General features: G+C 32.5%; 1 protein-coding gene across 1 annotated transcript; it reads right to left on the bottom strand.

Annotated features, from left to right (window-relative positions):
* Positions 1–4,253: 4,253 nt before the first annotated feature.
* On the bottom strand, positions 4,254–6,066 carry LOC18429392 (GATA transcription factor 21). The gene is made up of 2 exons (XM_011623269.3): positions 5,338–6,066; positions 4,254–4,974 (listed from the first exon to the last, which is right to left on the bottom strand). The coding sequence occupies exons 1-2, from the start codon at positions 5,713–5,715 to the stop codon at positions 4,612–4,614; spliced, it is 741 nt and encodes a 246-aa protein (XP_011621571.1). The 5' UTR covers positions 5,716–6,066; the 3' UTR covers positions 4,254–4,611.
* Positions 6,067–23,117: the final 17,051 nt, after the last annotated feature.

Here is a 23,117-nt window from a genome sequence, read left to right as displayed (position 1 = left end):
GAAGATTTAAATTTTATAGATATCTGGCATATAATCTCTGTGGTCCCTGGTATGTTGAAGTTTGATGAAAACACCAGCCTGGAGTCCATTTGTTTGTCTTTCGCAATAAATGCTTCATTGTATCTCGGCCATCAAATATTAATCGGATGAGGTTTCGATAAGACCTAGGCTTTATGAAAACAAAATAAAGCCTCACCTCAAATCCTTGTCCAAAAAGCAATTTCGGCAAAGGAAACCTCCATGATGGCTCTTAAATCAATTACTAATGCCAACAATAAAATTTGAAACTGAACAAAATGGTACATATCTTACAGATTTGTGAACATTTATTTTTAGGGCGAAATGGACGGTCTAGATAATTTGTTATAATGTACACTATTTTTAGAGCTTGGAAATCCTTATTTTTTTTCACAACCATAATGTTCAAGTCGAGATGATCGATGTAAGGGTTTTCCAATACTTGTATTGTAATTTGGATGAGTTTAGGTTGAGGATTTACTTTCTTTGATAGAACTGCAGCCCTAAAAAACCAATTTTCATATTAATTTACCCATTTACAGGCCCCCTGAAGTTGAATTTTCTTTTGCTCATTTATTTCTAATCTCTAATCTAAAGTCAAATTTAAAGAGAGGAACTATCAAAGGTAAAAAGTTGGAAGAAAAGTCCTGGATTGTTTCATATTCTTGGGTTAGTAAATTTTGAGGAAGAAAACACTCATAAATGCCATGAATGGATATTAGGAACACAGGGAGGCACCTGTAAATCTTTCGACCTTTGTTCTAGTAATTGTTTATCATCAATAAATAAGATTGGAATGAATGTGAATCGAGAAAGAAAAGGTTCTTGTTTTTTCCTTGTGTAATTGATAGATTAAATGAGAAAGAAAACTTGCAGTCACATATTGGTTCAATTAGGAAGTGATTGAAAGGCAGAAGTAGAAGAAGATAAGGACAAATTAGGAAAACTAGAAAATGACAAACAGAAAGAGAAATAATGGATGTGAGGGGTCCCAGAGGAGGCATGTGGCTTGGAAGCGACAAGGGGGTGTGGAATAACCTTCTTAGAAATTCGTAGCAAATTTTGTTTCATGGAAAAGCAAATGCCAGGCCAAATAGAAAGAGAAATAAGAGAACAAACAACAAGGAAAGAGCATTATTTGTCTCCGTTAGGCCTCTTCTGCTCCCTCACACAGAAGACATACTTGGCACGGTTTTTTTCATTCTAAAATTTTGGCAACCATCAAAGAATTACTACATGATTATTTGGCAACCATCAAAGAATTACTACATGATTATTTTCAAAAGAAAAAATTTAAAATTTGAGTTTTCTAAGAGTTAGATCTCACCATCTAAAAATTGGATGGTCTTCATTCAATATCACGATTTTTTTTTTTTTTCCAAGTGCATAGAGGGTGCAATTAATAAATTTTTTATTGAGGTTAATCTATGGGTTGAAGATATTATATCCTCAAATTTGGGTTCCTAAAATTAATTCTAGATAAGTTTCTGCCGAAGGGAGTAAATGGACAGTATGATATCTTTTAGCACAACAAAAAAACCATCTTCTCTTGCAAATAATTTGTTTATAAGTGCTGGAATACAGTATTTAATATTCTTTAATAAAAGCGAAACTAATATAAGCCCTTATTTTATGTGGTGTATTTAAAAAATATTTCATATTATTGGCTTCCTATATTTTTCTGTGTTTTTTGTATTTTTCCAAAATACTTTTAGTTTGGAGCATTGTTTGTAAACCACCCCATCTAACTGGTAACCTCCCGGTTAGATCGGAACCGGCCCCTTGCCAGTTCAGGTTTCGGGCGGTTTTGGTGATCGGCTGGTATTTAAAAAATAAAAATTTAAAAAACGTTTATAAAATATCAAAAATAAGGAATTTGATCTGTAATACGGTTTTTAATATTTTTTACATTATGGTAAATATTAAAAATTATTTTGGTCATCAACACTCACTTTTGAAATCCATTTATTCATTAATTTTCAACTTCATTTGAATGTGTTTTGTTTTAATCATTCTTTATATGCTTTGCATATTTTAGTAGATTCTTTTTTTACACCTTTTTTTTTTGTTTTCAACAATTTTTTGGCCTCCAAGGACTTGCCCGGTTAGAACGGTTGAATCAGCCAGTTTAACGATTAGGCCGGTTAAATCGCTTCTAGCTCCATGTCCGATTAGCCGTTCGGTTCCATTTTGCGAACACTGGTTTGGAACTTGGAGCTCCAAACGGTTTCTTTTTTGCTATATCGAACATGCGCCTTTTTTTGGCAAACAAACCTTCAAGTTGTAAGACAAAAATTAAGTGCTAGTGGATGATCTAGAAAATTTGTTGCAAGATACACTATTTTTAGGACTCGAAATCTTTCTTTCTTTTCATATTCATACATCTCGATGTCAAGATGATCAATTAGAGGATTTTTCAGCATCAAATTGTCAAAAGAAAGTATATATGGTTTACCAGGTCAATATGGAATGTGTATATTGTAATCAGAATATATGAGAAGGATATGTACAATATCTTGTATTTTATAATAAATATGGGTATAATATAGATGTCTGTGATTTAGTTCTATTATTATCCTATGTATTTGCTTATTTAAGACAAGCTTGTATATCCATATTGATTAATGGATACTTAATCTTTCCTAGAAACTTGAGACTCTTCACATGGTATCAGAGCCAAATTCATCTTCACTGTGTCCATTCCTGTAAGATCAAGTCTATTCCTTGATCCTGTTTTTTTCCTGTATGATCGAGTCTATTGTTCTGTTACTTGATCATGTCTATTTGTCTGTGAGTTGCTGAATCGATCATGGATATGCATCGAATTCTGTTGGCTCTTCCAAATGTCATTTTGTTTTCTCAATTGACTGGATTATTTTCCTGTATGTGAAGAAGATATGAAGTTTTTATCTATTGCTCAACCCTAGTTGATTCGAGCCTTTTGTTTCTAAGGCTCGCTGATCTGTCGTTGCATGAGCCTACACTGTTATGTTGTTCTTTTGTGCTTGTTGATCAAGTACCAGAAGATCCAACTGCTCATTTTCGCAACTTAGTGTTCAACTCATAGTATCTTGAGTTTGAGGGAGAGTATAAAAGGAAAGTATATATTGTCTACCAGGTTAATATGGAAGGCATATATTGTAATAATTATATATAGAAAGGATAGGTACAATATCTTGCATCTTATAGTAAGTCTGGGTATAGTATAAGTGTCTGTGATTTATTTCTATTGTTGTCATCTATATTTATCTATTTAAGACAAGTTTGTATATTTATGTATATTCATATTGATTAATTGACATTGAGTCTCTTCAGAGAAACCTAAAACTTTTTATAAAAACAACCTTTTATGATGGATTTTTGAGGTGGTCTTTAATTCTGTTGCAACCTCATATAAACATTTTTCAAGAATAAAAAATTCTTGTTAAGGCCTGAGAGAAATAATCAAGGCCCAAAGTGTTCAAGTACCTCAATAGACGGCGAACAACTAACAAGATCTAGAAAGGAGGGAAACCCTAATATAAAATGAAGAGCTAAAAGTCTCGGATAAGTTGTAAGCCTATCAGTTTGGGTAAGGATGTACTTATCCTTTTCTTAATTAGCTAAAAGTGGCAGTAATTTTCATATAGTTTAGGAAGATTGACCTTAAAAAACAATTGAAGGACTTTGGCATTTACCCCAAATAAATGTTGAGAAAATTGGCAAGGCGGGGGGGGGGGGGGGGGGGTCCAAATAGTAATTTTTGCTTCGAGTGTTATGCTGAGTTCAAAATATAGGTGGTGTGAAAAATTGGTGCCACAACATGATGTTTTGAGCAATATCGTTGATTTTTTGTTTGAAACACGATTTTTACACTTTAAAAAAAAGTATACAAACATATTAAAAAAACTTCATAGTGATTGAAAAATTAAACGTGGAATTTTTTGTTGGGTAATTCAATAAAGAAAGCAGGCCCTGTTTTTTCAAACAAATTAGGAGTTAGGTTTTTGAAAATGTTAATGGAATGGTGTTAGTGGTCAGAGTGAAAACCAGGTACCTAGAACATGGGGTGATACCATCACAACCCGAGCCCCTTTCCAAAAGGGAATGCATTGTATCATCGATTAGAGCTCAACAATAATAACGTTTGTCCCTCTTTCTAAGGGATTCTGGCATATGTTTTCTTTTGGGTAAGAGAGATGCAGTATCGGTCATGAAGAGGAATTTGCAATCATAAGCATTCCATAAAACAGAAATGAGAAACCAAGTCAACCCAATTCTTGGCATATATTTTCAAAAAGTCTACAGTCATGTGGAAACAAAGACACAAAGAGAGCCGAGGGTACAGTAAACTAAAAACAGAATGCCACAAAGATTTTACATGGTGACTCGAAGTCAAAATGGAGAGAGAGTTATGGGCCTCCTCAGCTTCATTCTATAGAGAGAGAAACCACACCAACCTCTAGCCCCAAAAACACTCGAAATTTACCAATGGGCCCTCAAAAGCTTATTCTATAGAGTGAGAAACCACTCCAAACTCCTAACCAAAATAATAGGAACTTGTAAACAAACAGTTTCTCTCTCTTCACACAAGAGATGTGGCCCTTAAAAACCCTAGCCATGGACAAGGCCATAAGATAGTGCCATTAACAGAACAGCTGCCTCCTCTTCATCTTTTGGGAACACTCTGTGAAACGGTGAGTGCTTGCCCAAGCCAAAGCCTAGGTTGACTTGATCCATTTGAAAGCAGGCACCTTTAGTTTCTGTCTCTACAACCCTCTTTCTAGTCTGGCAATGAGCATAAGACGATATATCAATCCTGGTTCTCTTTGTGTTGGAGTCCCCATCTTGCACTTTCTTTCTCTTCAATAATTTTGGCTTATAAAAAGCTGATGGGTCATCACCATTAGAATCACCAGCTGCTGCCATGGCTCTCCTTGCCTTCCGGTGTCGAATTCCACAAGCATTGCACAGTGACTGCACCATGACAAAACCCGATGATCAGCTCAAATAGAGAAATATAACAATAACCATTGTTCTAGTGATGATGGTGCAAGTATTAGTAGAACTGAGAGAGAACAAACCCCCATGATATTCTCAAATGGACAAAAATATATCATCAACAATTGTCCTAAATGATGGTGATGGTGATAACAGAATTGGTATGATGATAAAACAACCCCCATGATCGAATTAAAGGGCGAAAAAAATTAAGAATCATAGTCTCCATTAAGCTACTGCTAGTAGTTATAGTGCAAGAAAGCTACCTCACATGATCAGATCAAAAGCGTAATAGAACTAAAACCAATGATGATGAGCAGTGAGTTCAAAAGTCCTTGCCTTGGGGCCTTGAGGGCCGCTTCGCCAAAGCGGCGTCTTCGTTGTGTTACAGTCTACGCAGACTCGGCACGAAGAGTTCCTTGATGTCCATGGGGTGGAAGCAGCATCATGATCATCCATGATACTCCTACTACTGCAGCTTAGCTCAGCCATGCATGGATGATGTTGGTTTTGGTGGCCATTATCCTTATAGTGCAACTCTTCTTTGATCGATCCGAGCTCGCCTGACCGATCAATTTCTTGATCCATTCTGAGAGTGTGGATCATGATGCGCCAGAGAGAGAGAGAGAGAGGATTAAACAAATCAAAATTTGTGTGAGTTGAGGGAAAAAATAATGAAAGAGGAAGAGGGGGGAGAAGATAAAAGGGGGAGAGCATGGGAGGCAGGTGATGGGCCAACAGTGCAGAAGGGGCCAGAACAAAGGCAAAGATATGTATGAAGGTTCGAGGATCTTTCTTTCTAGGTTTTACTTGCTTGATATATGATAGGATTATTGCATTATGGTGAGGTTTTAAATGAAAAAAAGGATGGGAAAAGCTACAACAGTGGCTGCCAATCACGTGAACCACAAACGATGAAAGACAAACTCACGGGCAACTGCCCGGGCACATGGACTCCATTCTTCTCTCTCTACCATTGCATCAGTCATAACGTGCCATAAATCTAACCCCACATCTTGCGATTAGGTTCTTGCACTGTGTAATTTGAAGAGTCTAGTAAAAGAGAAATCGCAGGGATTATTCAAAGCATTTGATCTTTTAATTGCTGACTATATGTGTGTGTAATAAATGATATCTTATTATCTACTTAAGAAAAATAAATATCCTCTTAAGAGGGGTGAGGAGTCAAATCTGGCCTTTTTCTAGAGACTGACGTGAATTAAATAATATAACCATTTTGATAAGGAAAAAATTTATATAAGGATGCAACCTTATAATGTAGAACTATGGATGCACCTCAAAAATCCATCGAAAAAGTTGAAAAGCCCTATGATTGATCATCTCGACATCGAGATGTATGACCATCACAAATAAAAAGATTTTAAGTCTCAGAAATAGTGCATTTTACAACATATTATCTACACTGTCCATTTTCAAGATTTTCATATGCTTCTAGATCTACTTGATTTTAACCATTTTTTAAAGTTAAACTTTTATGATTAGATATAAAAATAGATTTTGAGATAATCCTAAAAATATTTTACATCAAAATTATATACCATGATAAAATTTGAAGGTGCACCTTACCTCTACAGCTACGGATGCATCCGTGTGCCAACTGCACCCTTTTGATAAAGGGCACATATATGGTGTGGTTTCATAGGATAGGTAAAGTATCTAGTTGAGAATGGGTTGAGGCCTTCACGGTAGTACCATTAAACCCCGTGATAAAATTTCAAACTCCATTCTTAAGGGCCCAAATACTAATTGATTTACCCTCTTTTTTTTTTTTTTGATTCATTCTTACCAAAAGGGTAGGAGCCTAAATCCCCATTGACTTGACCCTTTTGTTTTTAACAAGAAAAAGTATTATTTGTGAAAAATCAACAGAACTTTGATTCATATGGTGAGAGACCAGGGGTGGGGGGAGGGTGTGCTCATGCCATGAGAGTATTTAGTGAGAGACCAAGGGAGATGTTCACATGAATGTGGAAGGTGAAGTAAATTCTGGGGCTCATGGATAAGGCTATATGCATCTCAAATTCAATATTTCCTTAGTATTGCCCAATGCATTCAATGCAAGGGCAGGAATGAGGCAGGAACAGTAATCCATTTCGGCTTTTGAGTGTTTCTGTCTGCCATGCCCTAAGCCTCACAAGGGAACCCCTACTAACTGAAGTTCATCCCCTAATTTAACCCACTCATTCCCCTTTTCAAAGAAAATATCAAGAGGAGTAATGTTATTTTATAGTTTTCATGCGGGAGCATAAGTAACATCTACTACCTCAGTTAAAATAAGGAAAATTCTCCAATCTGAAATTTGAAATCCATTTTAGAATCAAACGGGTATTTTCATAAAAATTAGATATTGAGTTTCTAAAGTCTTAGATCTGACCGTCGAATTGGATGATTTGATTCAATCTTATAACATTAATTTCTCTATGTGGAACACATATAGGATTCTTTTTTTTTTGGTTGATCTCCAAGTTGAGAAGGTTACATCCCGAAAATTTTGAGTCCTAAATATACTTCTAAATAAAACTTGCATTGGAGCAAATCTACACCCGCGAGAGCACATACTCTTTTGGCTGGTTTTAAAAGAGAGAAAACGCAAGCCTCACATTCTTTCATCCAATGACAAACCTTATCTCTCTCTCATCACCCTTAAATCCACCTCTAAAATGATATCTGCTGTTTCCGATCCTAAATGTGTCTACGTGCACGTCTTTTTTATCACTTATACATGACATATTTGTAAGTAATCCAATCTCCATAAAGATCCTAAGGCCCACAATGTTTTGTACCTAATTTGGCATCCAAAACTAAGGCAAATATGTCTTTTCTCAAGGATATGGAAAAAGACTAGACGGGACAATGATTGGAGGCAACATATGCCCATTCCAGTGCCTAATGAGACTTTACATCTTATGGGACCATCAAATTTTTGCTCTCGTAAAGTATGCATCACACATAAATGCTCATGTCCACAGCACTTGAAACCTCTTAAAATTGAGATCTATGTAGACAATTACAGCTGGGCAGCATAGATAACAATCTAACAAGTGAAACCTATTCACCACACAAATGACAGGCGCTAACTTGTGAATAAATATGAGAAAGAAAACACACAGATTTTTTACCTATCGCCATTATAGTTTAATAGGGAAAAAGTTTATATAAGGGTGAAGCCATAAACAATCTAATTAAGGCGTGCCTCAAAAATTTATTAGAACATGTTGTTTTGATGCCCTAAAAGGCCTCAAATCGATCATCTCGACCTCAATATGTATGGACATGAGAAAAAATGGATTTCAAGTCTTGAAAATAGTGAATGTTGTTATGCAGTTTCGAGGCTGTTGATTTGTAAGTGTGTTCATAGATTTGCTTGATCTACACTTTTTTTGAAGCTTTAAATTTTATAATTAGATATAGAGATAAATATTTAGGCCATAACAAAGATTTCCAATACTGAAATAATATATTTCAACACTATATCTTACTTTTATTGCTTAGGGCCTCAGCCTTATACAAACTATACCCGATTGATATATACATGCCATTGGATTGGAGTGGTAAGTAAAAAGGAAAGGTTTCTATGCTTCCCCTACAGCATAGAAGTTCTATCCTCTCCAGCCGTCTAATTTTGATCAAGAGAGCCACTCACTGTTTGATTTTAGAACCGATGTCTCAAAGTATTTTATTTTTAATTTTTTTTATACAAATTGTATGAATATGAACTTTGGTACTTGCCATCTTCTCATTGGGGCGCACCTATAAAAAATATTAAAAATAAATTTTTGATAAAATATAATGATCAAAATACCCCTTGAAACTTTCAGAGGTATTTTGGTCATTTATTTTGGCATCAAAACAATATATTCTAGTGAAATTTTTGATGTAGGTTCTTATTTGATTGTTTAGACCCTCAGCTCTATATAAACTTTTCCCTATCTATAAAGGGTGCTGTTTGCATAGATCCCAGGCTCTAAACAATTAAATTAGAGCCTAACTTCAAATGGTATCGAGAAATGTGCTTTTAATATCGAAAATCTTTGTGATAGCCTTAAAATATATTTTTATATTTAATTATAAAGTTTAAAGCTTCAAAATTAGTATAAATCGACATATCTATGAAAACTTGAAAATCTTGAAATTGACGGTCCAAAAATGTGTTACAAAATACATTATTTCCAAAACTTGCAATCCATTTTTTTTCTTATGTCCATGCATCTTGATGTCTAGATGATCAATTTGAAGATATTTGGGTACCAAAACAACCTCTTCTAGTGAAATTTTTGAGGTAGGCTCAAATTTGATTGTTTAGAGCCTCGGCTCTATATAAACTTTTCCCATTTATAAATACTTGAGAATTTAAAAAAAGGTGCCGTTTGTATAGAGCCTACGCTCTAAACAATCAAATTAGAGCCTACCTTCAAATAGTATCGAGAAATGTGGTTTCAATACTGGAAATATTTTTGATAGCCTTAAAATATAATTTTATATCTATTTATAAAGTTTACAGCTTAAAAAATAGTGTAGTTCAAGAGATCTATGAAAACTTGAAAATTTTGAAAATTGACAGTAAAAAAATGTGTTATAAAATATACTATTTTCAAAAGTTGAAATCTATTTTTTTTCTCATGTCCATGCATCTTGATGTTGAGATGATCAATTTGAGAATATTTGGGCATCAAAACAACCTCTTCTAGTGAAAATTTTGAGGTAGGCTCGAATTTGATTGTTTAAAGCCTCGGCTCTATATAAACTTTTTCCTTTAAAAAATGAAGGTCCTATATGCAATATTTTTAAGGGTAGATTTTTTTTTTTTTTTTAACTCACAATATATGTCAAGGTGAAGAAGATCAAGGGCAGGGTTGTTCCCCGTAACAACTTTTTTCAATGACCGGTCCGTTACATGAAAGATATTGCATTGTTTCTTGTTCGTTTTTAAAATATCAAATATTTGACAGTTTACCCTTTTAATTTAAAAAGGCCATCAAAATGATAATGAATTGTAATAGTTGAAAAGGGTAACATGTCAAAAGGGCGTGGTTTGTATAAGGCCAAGGCCCTAAACAATCAAAGTAAATAGCACCTTTAAATAGTGCCGAAATATGTTTTTTTCAGTATCAGAAATTTTTATAATGGTCTGAAAATTAATTTTTATCTCTAATTATAAATTTTAAATATTATTGTGTAGATCAAGCAAATCTGTTAACACTTAAAAATCTTGAAAATGAAAGATCTAGATAGTGCATTATAAGATATACAATTTCCAAGACTTAAAACCTGTTTTTTCTCACGTCCATGCAGCTCGAGGTTGAGATAATTGAATTGAGGGTTTTTCAACATCAAAATAATATCTTCTAGTGAATTTTTGAAGTGCTTCTTAATTTGATTATTTAGGGCCTCACCCTTATATAAATTTTTTTCTAATGTTAAACAATCGACAAGTTAGGTGTATTTGATAAATTTCCCTAAATGTAACATAATGTCTCACATTCATAATGTCGAAATCCTATTTTACCATGGATTACAATGGGAGAAATCGATAGTGCTGAAAGCCCACTTTCCAAATGTTTTAAGTACTTCCATGCCCAAATCCAAAAGGCCATGATATCAAGGGTGCAGCAACAAAGTGCCTTGAAGTATGGGCGTCAAACCTAAACTTCGATAATTAGTCCTCAAAGTAGAGTTCCGAAGGGCGCGTTTGTTTTGTGGAAAAGACGGCCGGCAAAGCCCAATACTTCCATAAAGTTTGGAAGCCACCGTCTTTATAGGTTACCAAATAATTGACGGCCTTCAAAAACATCAATTAATGTTGTTTTTTAAGGCCGCCAGAAATAATGGCTTCCTAATAACAAACACTTGTGTTTCCCACATAACAATGGTGGGAGTTGGTTTACGAAACAAACGAGCCCTAAGGTTCCGACTTCCAACGAGATCGTATAAGCTCAAGGGGGGGGATAGTTTTGGACCTAGAGGGCTTGTAGATTTCCAGCAGTATAGCATGTAGCACTTCCCCTGGACTAGAAAGCTTTGGACATGGGGAGGAGCCAAATTCTAAGTTGCTTTTCTAGGTTTAAGAACTTTTGTTTAGACTAGAACGATTTGGACGTGGGGACCCAAATTCTAGATTGCTTTTCTAGGTTTAAGAACTTTCGTTTCCACTTCGCCTAGAAGACCCAAATTCTAGGTTACTTTTCTAGGTTTAAGAGCTTTTGTTTGCATAGAAGACGCTAGACTAGACTAGACTAGAAAGCTTTCGACCTGGGGGACCCAAATTCTAGGTTGCTTTTCTAGGTTTAAGAACTTTTTGTTTGGAGTTCTTTGTGGAATATGAGTAAAACACATTAATTTTTTTGAAAAAAGTTTATATAGAGCCGAGGATCTAAACAATCAAATTAGAGTCCATCTCAAAAATTTCACTAAAAGAGGTTGTTTTGTTCTGATGCCCAAATACCTAAACTTGATCATCTCGACATCAAGATGACCGGACATGAGAAAAATGGATTTCAAGTTTTGAAAATGATATAACTTGTAATGTATTTTTGCACTGTCAATTTTCAAGATTTTCATAGATAAACTAAATCTACACTATTTTTGAAGCTTTAAATTTCATAATTAAATATAAAAAATATATTTAAGGCTGTCATAAAGATTTCCAGTATTGAAACCAAATTTCTCGACACTATTTGAATGATTGGAAGTCTCTCGTCTATTCTCTTTGGTTTTGCAAAATTCCAAAGTTCGATGTAGAGGCTTACTTACTTAAAAGTACTCTAGTTTATGAATACTCAATAAATATTACGTCATTTTAGAAAGATCTTGAACGACCTAAACTTGTGAAACTTGACCTAGATCTATGATTTCTTACATGTAAAAATTAAGCTAAACAATTTTGAAGAAACTAAACAATTACGAACTAGTTCTTAGAAAATGAAGTATATCACAGTGCTTTTGGGTTTGGTTTGCATAAGGTTGCAACCTTAAACAATCAAATTGAAGCACACTTTCAAATTATATCACACTTCACACCATGTAATTTTGGTGTAGAAAAAATCTTAGGATGACCTGAAAATTTATTTCCGTCTCTAATTACAAACTTTAAACTCTAATAATGGTTCAAATCAAGTAGATCTATAAACATATGGAAATTTTCAATATGGATGGTCTTGATGATGTGTTACAAGATGCACTATCATTGAGACTCTTTTTTTTATCAAATTCATACATCTCAAAGTTCAAATGATCAATTAGAAGGTTTGTCAACATTAAACCAACCTTTTCTTATGAATTTTTAAGGTGCACCTTAGTTCTACATTTTATGTTTGCAATGTTTTATAAATTTTTTCTTTTAAGAAAAGTTAGCAATTTTTACTTGAAACATCGGCAAGATGAGAAAAGCCAATGTTAAATCTTAAAAATTTATAATTTAAATGCAAAAAAACTGTCGTCCAACTTTAAAGAATTTAATTTGACTTCATAATATATTGTTTGATTTGGAAAAGTATGTGCGATGTAATAGAATGCTAGAAGTCCAACATATCTGTTAAATAGAACCAAAGCTACCTTGTTAAATATCATGTGTAAAACATCAAACCTAATATCACAGTATATTAAAACCTGAACTCTTAAAATCTGTTATTAGGATTGGGTCAGTTAGTTTGATTTCTTAAAAACTTAACGAAAATATAATTAAAAATAATATGAAATGTATTATAAAAAATAATCCAACCTTGTTTTGACAAGCTAATCCAACATATTTGAACCAGCTGAACTGATGAGCTCAAATGGATTAAGCATTAATTATGACCCATTTTTGACATTTTTCTCTACCTAAACGAGTTTTATCTTTGGATTAGACCGACTAAAGCGTCGGACGACAATCCAACTAGCTAGGGGGATCCATCCTGATAAATAGATGTATGATAGACATGTAATTGTAGGGTTTTTGGTGACCTATAGCTTGCAGAACCAGGAATCCCAAATACTGGGATTCCAGCCAAGATCGTGTATATGATTAGCTAAATGCGAAGTAGATGAATACAACTATAGATCGAGTGCGAGAAATAAAAAAAACATAAAAAGCACACCACAACAACAAATGATTTATGTGGTTCACCCTGTTGGGCTAGATCCACGACCTCGGCAACCAGAAATCCACCATCAAAATAAAGATTACTGTTTTTGGTTACAAGAGATATACCTCTTTCTAAACATCAGTAAAAGACCATTAGCGATCTTCCCTTCTAAACCTGCTCTCCCGACCAAGGATTGCCATCAATCGATACCTTCTTTTCCACTATAATACTGCTACCGAAAAGATAACTTCGAGAGCAACCGAGAGATTTTCTCTCTCTAGAAGTGAAAGTTTAACCAATCAAAAACCCATGGGAATACCATCTCTCTCTCGGAGGTCATGTCTCTCTTTTGGAGGCCATGTCTCTCTCTCTTGGATATTCATCTATATCTTGGAGATCCATTCCCATAACTCCTAAAAAGGTGACCCTCAAAAGGATGAGTATTATCTTTTCCTTGATCCACTTTTATACTTTTATATTAATCACTTGAGCTTTTGTTTTGCTCCCCAAAAAACCCATTCACTTTTTTACCGTAATATTCTTAATCTTTTAATAAAGACATAGGTACGGTAATTTTGAATATCACCAAACCTAACAATAACAAATAAAAGAGAATGAGATTCCTACAAAACATACCAAGTCTACCATGTGAGAATAAGTAGGTGTGTCTAGGTTTTGGAATGCAATCAAAACTTAGTACAACTAATCTGGATCAGTGCTAGTTCTAAGAAATTTTTTTGAAAATAGTTAATTTCATAAATATGTTTAAAATTTGAGAAAATTACATACATATGTGTTATACCTTGCGTTATTACAGATGTATCAAATAGTTTCTATTATTACATATATGTCTGTTTTTTACCTTTTATAACACATTTTTTTAAAAAAGATGACTTTACCCTTTTTCGGGTGTTGAACAACATAATTTAAGGGTTTTCCGGATGTTCAACATCCGAAAATAACCCGAAAGTTTAACGTTTACATTCCCATTTTCGGATGGTATATGATTACGAAATTCCAGAAGGTTTCAGGCTATTTTCGGATAACCGAAAATGAGAATGTGAACATTACTTTCGGGCTATTTTCAGATGTTAAACATTCGAAAAACCTTTCAATTCGGTTGTTCAACACCCGAAAAAGAGTAAAGTCATATTTTTTTAAAGTTTGTGTTATGAAAGGTAAAAAACGAATAGACATGTAATAACGGAAACTATTTGATACATCCGTAATAACGCAAAATATAACATATATGTGTAATTTTCCCTTAAAATTTTAAATAAATTAATTACAAAGGGTTGAGAAACTATGCCTCTTCCGTATGTGTTTACGATTCCAAGGTCCCTTTGGTCCCATATCCTAATTTTGGGGTCTTAAATATCAATCACTTATTTAGCATTAGAAAATGCCAATTATATAATGGGGGGATTTGTTGGACTTTTGTAGATCATTTCTAGAAATAAAAAGAAATAATAAGACATAAAAATTGCATCCTTAAAATGGTCTCAATAATGCCCCTCTAAAAACAAATGCGTATTGTACATTCGATGGACCGTGACATCTTCGTCTTGAGGAACTCATTTTTTTAAAAAAAAAAAAATTTGTTTTTTGGTGAATCAAAATTTTTTTAAAAATGTCAAATAAAAAATTACTCTTTGATAGAAGTATAATTTACGTTTCCTAATTTATGGAGATGGGATGGACACTTATGTATTTAGGAAGTCATTTATTTCCATATGGTATGAGGACTTCTATAGTAAGATGGGGCATTCCAAACCTTCACCAATGCGGGGGTTGAGAGAGAGAGAAAAGCTTTTTTTTATTTCTAGAGAGTTAATTCGTGTTTAGGGTTTGTAAGAAGTGATTGTAAATCCTTATATTTTTCATAATTGATAATTGCATGTGTATTTTATTCCTTCTACGTTTTTATATTCTTTCTTCATGTTTATTTGACCCAAATAGTTTTAATCCCCTACAATAGTTATGAGAGCTCGGTTGGTCGTAAATGGTTATGCTCAAAAGTCAAAGTATTGATTTTGAAAAAATGGGTGCTCATGACCACTTTTGTAATTGTTTTAGTTATGATTACTGACTTGAGTTAGAACTTTAATTGTTAGATGTAGAAATCGTTTTCTTGCCAGGCAACTTTCAAAGAAAAAGTTTTTATTACCCAACCTGAGTTGTTTTAAAAGAAAGTAAGGTGAACTTGATTTGTAAATTGTAAAAATCAATGTATAAGTTGATCACAAATAATTCGAATGCTTCGTGTTGAGCTCGATGCTTTATAGAGTTGAAGTTGGTTGTTATGTCAAATTTCCACAGTTATCCTAGTGCGGCTTTATTATCATTACTCTATGGCCATGACATATTGCAACATGCCCAAATATGGTAACTCTTTGAGCTCAGTTTGACTTGGGAAACTGGAATAATTGAGAGCTGTAAATATAATTTTTGGGATGAGCATACTTAGAGACAGACATGAATAAAAAGAAAATTCGGTTAATAACTTGTATGAAGAAGGCTGTGTATCGCATTATTATTCAAAACCCTAAACTATTTAGTACTTTATTTCTTATAAAACAAAGGTATTCTCAAAACAATGAGGTGTATCATGTTTACTATGGTTAGCATCAAACCTAACACAGTAACATGAATTATGAGATATACGTAAATCCCAGCTATGATCATTGGACTGCTGCTGCAAACTTGATCTTTCATTATTTGAAGGGTGTGGTTTGTATAGAGCTTAGGCTCTAAACGATCAAATTAGAGCCTACCCGCAAATAATGTCAAGAAATGTAGTTTCAATACTGGAAATCTTAGTGATAGCGATAAAATGTATTTTTATCTTTATTTATAAAGTTTAAAGCTTCAAAAATTGTGTAGATCGACAAATCTATAAAAACCTAAAAATCTTGAAAATTTACGGTCCAAAAATGTGTTACAAAACACACTATTTTCAAAACATAAAATCTTTTTTTTTTTTCTCATGTTCATGCATCTTGATGTTGAGATGATCAATTTGAAGATTTTTGAGTATCAAAACAATCTCTTCTAGTGAAATTTTTTAGGTAGGCTCTAGTTTGATTGTTTAGATCCTCGACTCCATATAAATTTTTCCCTTATTTGAAAGGAACTTATGATGATCATATTTATTATAGTGGGATGGATTTTGAATTTGAAAGGTATCAATTATATTGATGTAGATTTTGCAGGTTAGTTGGATTAAAGAATGCTCATTCGTGGTAAATGCGGCAATCAGTTGGATGTAGCGGTTGTAATATACGGTGGCTTTGTCCACTAGGCAGACTACGTTTACTTGCTCATGCTGGCAAAATTTATTAGTTAGAGAGTTTCAAGTTGCGCAATAGTCGAAGTACATTATTTTTAGGAAAGAATCCAGTTTCCCCTCTGATCAAACTAAATACAGTGATGTCCCATATCACTTTATTTGGGACGAAGCAGACGACAAAAAATGTTTATAGCATCAAGTCAATATTGATGGAATTCAGCAAATATGTTGATGTGCTCTTTGTCTTGTTTTTATCTTTCACACCCATTTTACTATTGTATTATTTCCAGCCAAAAAAGTACATGATCTTGTAATTGAATTTCCTAAAGATCGGAACCAGCAGATACGAATCAGAAATCGATTGACCCGATCCAGATCTCGCAAAGTATTGGGAATCGGCCAATTCCTCTCATGAACTGGCCGGTTTCAGTAGGTTGATGCTGGTTCTCTAACACAAACTGGCTCCACCTTTTTAAAACTTTTTATATGTTTTTATCACTGAACCAGCCCGACTTAATTATTTCATTTTCTTAATTTCTTATTCGATAGACTCCATTGACGATTCAGATCGCGAATCCGCAATTCTCTGTAGTCTATATACTAGCTGCCCACCAGAGGGAGCTGATTGCAACTTTGTTAGTTGTCACGGTTTCAAACTCCAACATATAGAAAGCAGCGACAAAACTCGAGCAAGGACCACGAATTATGCATTTGTACTTGATCTTGTTCTCTCCTTTAACAGGTATCTATGCTCCTATGGGAGCATACTGTACACTTATTGCCTTGGGCGGAAAACTAATTTGGGAATATCTTTTTGATATAAAATTTTGGAAACATCTGAAAAAAAAAAAAAAAAAAGATTTGAATTTTGAATGTTCTAACACTTAGGTATCACCCTTCCAAAATTAGATTGTTTCTTCATTATCTTTTTCAAGCACGTAGAGAGTGCAAGTAAGAAATTTTTTATTGACTATAGTATGGATTGAAGACGTTACATTTACAAAATTTAGGTCCTATTCTTGGGTTTTGCTTGAAGGAGTAAATGGACAGCATGATCCCTTGGGAGCATAAATATTTTGTCTTCTTTCTATTCTAGACGCTAAAAACTAGGTCAGCTTATTCAAAGGCAGGTCCCGTTTGGACGGCCTAAATTTAGAGAGAAAGCCATTTCTCCCTTCCATCCGTTTCGTTTGGCAATGAAGAACATCCCTATTATCTACAACACCATCTATTGATAAAACGCCATAAATATGATCTTGATTCTTGACCCGACCACAAAATTCGTGTTTTCCCCATTTATGAATAGCTTCCTTAGTTTCATAAAGCTGTGAGGCCATCCAAACAGAGTCTTCCATTATGTCAATCTTTCCATCTATCTGGCAAAACCTGGGCCTTCATCATGAACCAGCAATTATGCGACTGCAAGTAAATGGGTTGTTGTTGAGGGTTCATTTCCACCACGTTTCATTACAATTATTACAAAAGTTGAGGAAACTACCATCAATTATAAGTGTGCAACTTTCCTTTTATGCTACACTACAGTAGTGCACCAGAACTTGTGCAGAAACACGGCTTCATGAGAACTTTTTACCAGCCCGAATGAAAGGCTCTTTAGAGTTCTTAGAACCAGAAGCTTCGAAGTTGCTTTCTGGTTTCGGCTCCAATCTTTCATTTTTCACATGTATAATCCTCTATCCTTTATGCCCTGTTTGCAAAAGAGGCCGGATTGACCCGACCTGGCCAGGTAACCTGGAAGGGCCCATTGGGTGACTCAGTTTTGACGAGTTTTGGTAGTCAAGTAAGGGATTTAAACAAAAATAAGAAGTATTATTTAAAATCCAAAAACTAATAATTTAATTTGTAATTTTTTTTTTTTTTTTATGTTTTCTAATGCTTTAGCAAAGATGGCAAAGTGGCTTAGCCATGAATACTTATTTTTGCATTTCCGTTCTTTTTTAGATTATTTTTAAAATACCCTTAGTTACAAATTGTTTTTCGAAAATCTATTTTTTTTTACTATTTTTTAACCTCATTTAGATGTTTTTTGTTTAATTTTACTTTAAACATAATTTTCATATTTTTTGGGACATTTTTGTGTCTTTTTATTTTTTAACCATTTTTACAGCCTCGATGGAACCTAACCGACTCAGGCCGAGTTCCATTCGCAGTTTGTGCTTTCCTACACTGGTTCTATCATCTACGTTTACCTTATGCTCTTTACATACATATATAACCAATTAGGTTATTTTGAAACGTGTTTCGGGTCTGCTTTCTTCGTTTAAGGTACGTCATCTCGAAGTTAGAGTACATATTTTTCTAAATTTTTGAAATTTATGAAAAATTTTGGGCTTCTCCAACACTCACTTTTTGTTTTTTTGTTTTTATCAAACCATTATAAACATACATTTTATCTTTTCTCAAATAGACGTCCTAAATTTTTTTCCCCTGTTTTGGTGTCCTCATTAATTAAAACTTTTAACAACTATTCATTGATTTGAAATCTTTGAATTTTCCTTTTGAGATAAATTGAATAAAAGTGTGACTAAAAACTATTGATTTAACAAAAAATTAATCAGCGATTTCATCAAGTATTCCTAGAAAACATATTCCTCAAAAGAAAACTTTATTTACCAATGTATCTCCTAGAAACCTGTATTTTAAAAAAAAATAAAATAAATAATGGTAGAGGTAGAGAAAAAAAAATTATTTTCTCTAAAGATTCTAGGAGTTAGGAATATCAAGGTTCGACATGAGATTTTAATAAGACGTATTGCTAGGTACAAGTAGGCCTCATGTGTTTGCTATTTATACAAATAAGCTTGATTAATTTTATCTTTTCTCGAATTTTTGTTATTTCACAAAGCGTACACAACCTAACAATTTGAATTGACTAAATTTTTATTGTTTTGGATTTTTTTAGTTTCTGTTAACTGCAATCTTATGCTAATGTTTTTTTACTAACAGCAATCCTTCACTACTCATTATTCTCCTTTTTTTTTAACGGATAATCATTCTACAAATCACAAAATTCTTTTTTTGTTTTGTTTTGTTTTGAAGATAATCACCTGGTGATTTTTAGATGGTGACAAAAAATTTGGATCAAAAAGAGCTTCATAAATTAGTCTTCTAAGTACACAATATATTGCTCCCATGTAAACATAGAATGTACGCTGATAATTTATTCCAAACGCCGTTTTGTGATCCCCACATAGACCGCTATATCATCTAAAACGCATTATTTGACCCTTTGATCGATTTATCATATATTCATATGGGGTATTTCGAGCCTTAGCAATTGAGTTTCTAAGGCAAATTTGTTTAGTTTTTTGTGGTTTGGATTTTGGAATATTATTTCCTATTAAAATCAATTTATTGCCAATTTTACATGGAGCATTTCTTAGCTTAATAGACCTTTTTCGTTAGAATAATTTTCTCTAATATGAGAAGGCTGACTCGCCGTCAAAAGGTTAATAGCGGGAGTGCGGTATGGTCCACGCGCGGGGTTTTGCTAAGCCTGACACATTTGTACTTATCTATTTATTATATATTAAACAAGAGGACTGCCCCGTTTATTCTTTCGTCACGTGTCTCATAATATTAATAATTCTCTAGATATATTCAAAAGATGATATTAATAATTCTCTCTTCCGTGTAACTCTCTCATACCCATACATATCATCTCATGCACTCTCTTTCCCACATATCTTTCACATACCCATACATATCATCTTTCTCATGCCCATAACGTCATCTTATGCCCATCCCTCTTCTCTTTCATTTTATTATTTTCTTTCCCTTAATCATCCATTCTCTCTCTATTTCGTACTAGCCCCATGTTTCTCTCTCTTCTCTCCCCATATTAATCTCTTTCTACTCTCTTCCTATATTCATCTCTCTCAGTTTTCCTCTTCCCATATTAATTACCTCTCTTTTAATTTACTCTTTTTCTCATTTTCCTCTTACTTTTACTCTCTCTCTTCCTCCTATATGTATAAAAAGCCACATAACTCCCTTCCTCCTGCATGCACAAAAAGCCACGTAACTCTTTTCCTCCTGCATGCATACAAAGCAAAGTAACTCTTTTCCTCCTACATGCATAAAAGGCCAGGTAATTCTTTTTTAATGTAATGTTTTTATGTAACTATTTTTCTTCTACGTGCATAAAAACACGTAAATATAAATAACTCTTTTTTTAGTTTTTATGTGACTCTTTTTTTTAATATGATATCTTTCTATCTCTCTCTTTCTATTTAATTTACTCTCTCTACCTCCCACTTTTCTCCCCATTCTCTATTTAATTTACTCTCTACCTCCTACATCTCTCTCCTACTATGTAACAAGCCATTCATGCCTCTCTACCTCCCACATTTCTCCGTCCCACTATATAACAAGTAATTAATGTCTCTTTAAGCCATAATTCCTTCATTAAATATCTCCTATCACCTCTCTCTTTCGTCACTCATATCTCCCTCCTTAAATTTCTCCTTCAATATCTCCTTTTCTATCTCTCTTTAAAAAAAAAATTTTCTCTCACTTATTTTCTCTTCTTTATTATTCATCTCCCACTCCTTAAAAATATCTCTTCCGACCGCTCTCTTTGGGCTTGTTTGATAACATGAAGCAATAATATAAATTCGAAATTGGAAGTTATTGAATAACGCTAAATTAGAAGTTACTTAAGAAGTTAATAGTTTCTGTGTTTGATAACCTCCTTGAGAAATTAAGAAGTTCATAGTTTCTATATTTGATAACTCCTGGGATATATGGTAAATATCTTATATTTATATTTACATAGATAATAATTTAAATAGAAATATATAATATTTATAACATACTATAATATATGATATACTGTATTTTATATTTATTTTTAATATATATATATGAAATTATCTTAGATTAAATAAATTAAAATAATATATTATTATATACATTATATAATATATTATTATATACATTATATTAGTATATATAATATAATATATTATTAGATATATTATATAATATATAATATAATATAATATAATATAATATATAATATATTATTATATTATATATAATATAATAATATTATATATAATATATTATTATATTATATATAATATAATAATATTATATATAATATATTATTATATAATAATATATATATATAATATATATTTTTATTATATAATATTATAAATATCTATTATATAAATAAAATTATATATATATATATATATATATATATATATATATATATATATAATAAAAAGTTCACTTTTCAAGTTCCATGGTTTACCATGGAACTTTACTCAAGCCTAAAAGGTGGGAACTTCAACAGTAAAATGAGTTATCAAATTATCTTCCACTTTTTATCAAACACATAATATGAATAGGTAAAGTTATTTTTTCCTCTTCTAACTGCCTATTATCAAACACGCCTTTTAGAAATAACCTTTCCTATCATATCTCGCTTAAAAGGTTAAAACCCTCACGCCCTAACCCAAAAGCCTGTCACACCCAAACTTATGAAGAAGCTCTCTCTCTCCCTCGTTAGAATATCCTAGCACTCTCTCTAGCAGTTTTTTTGTTAGAAATATTGTTCATTTAATGAAAGATAAAATGTATGTTATCCATCTCTATCTACATATAGATATATATTATATTTTCCAGTTATAATGTAGTTTTTTAATTACAACAAATAAGTGGTTTGAGCTCACTCACCCTCTATATATCTATCTAATATAATAATAATAATAATAATCAATGGTTTAAAAAACGGATCGGTGACCCGGATCGGGCACCTCAAAAACCGATCCGGATCGGCGAATCGGCTATCTGGATCGGGAATCGGCTGAATCGGTCGGATTAAAGCTTCAAAAAAATTCGAAATTTTTTTTAAAATTAATTATAAATGTTGTTTTTTAAGAATTCAATAAAAATGAGGGTACTACATTATTAACTTTCATTTTTTTTATCAATTTATAAATATTGAGATTGTCTTTCCCTGTATAAATTTATTTTAACTATTAAATTTGCATCACATAAAAAAAAAATCATAGAATTATCATGGATAAAATATATAGTTATATATGGCCATTAAAATCTCGTTTTAAAGAGTAGACTAATCAATGAAAGAATGGCCATTAAAATCTCGTTTTGGCGAAAAACCCTAGCCCACTAAAAAAACCCAAACTATTACAGCCTAACTAACTATAATCCAAAATTATTACAACCTCACTAATTATAATATTATATACTGAAATTATAATTATTAGTTTATATTTTATAATTATTTTATTAGACAAATAATAACAAATTAAAAATATTTTATAATATTATCTAATTTAAAATGTATTATTGACAACTGTAAGAAAAATAGTACATTACATGATTTATAATGTAAAAATTCATAAATAAAATAAAATATTTGGTTATCAATGTAAAATTTAATAAAATGCTTACAAATTTTGGAAATAACACTTCAATTTTTCAAAAATTTATTTTTTTAGGTTTCTATAATACATTTAGTAAAAGAGACTGTTAGTAGAAAGATTGAGATTTCAAATAGAATAAACTTTTTATTTTTATTTTTTTTATACCTTTCATATTATTTACAAAAATAATTATACCCACTATATACAACAAAAATTAACGGTTATATAAAAAATTAATTTTTTTATTTTTCATTTTTTTATGTCTTTTATATTATTTACAAAAATATTTATATTTATACCAACCACTATATACACAACAAAAATATT

The sequence above is a fragment of the Amborella trichopoda genome, chromosome 3, assembly GCF_054954075.1.
Source record: "Amborella trichopoda isolate Santa Cruz 75 chromosome 3, AtrichopodaSantaCruz75HAP2 v2.0, whole genome shotgun sequence".
NCBI classification, from domain to species: Eukaryota; Viridiplantae; Streptophyta; class Magnoliopsida; order Amborellales; family Amborellaceae; genus Amborella; species Amborella trichopoda.
The sequence above is the reverse complement of the archived record's forward strand: the minus strand, read 5'-3'. Positions and strand labels throughout refer to the sequence as shown.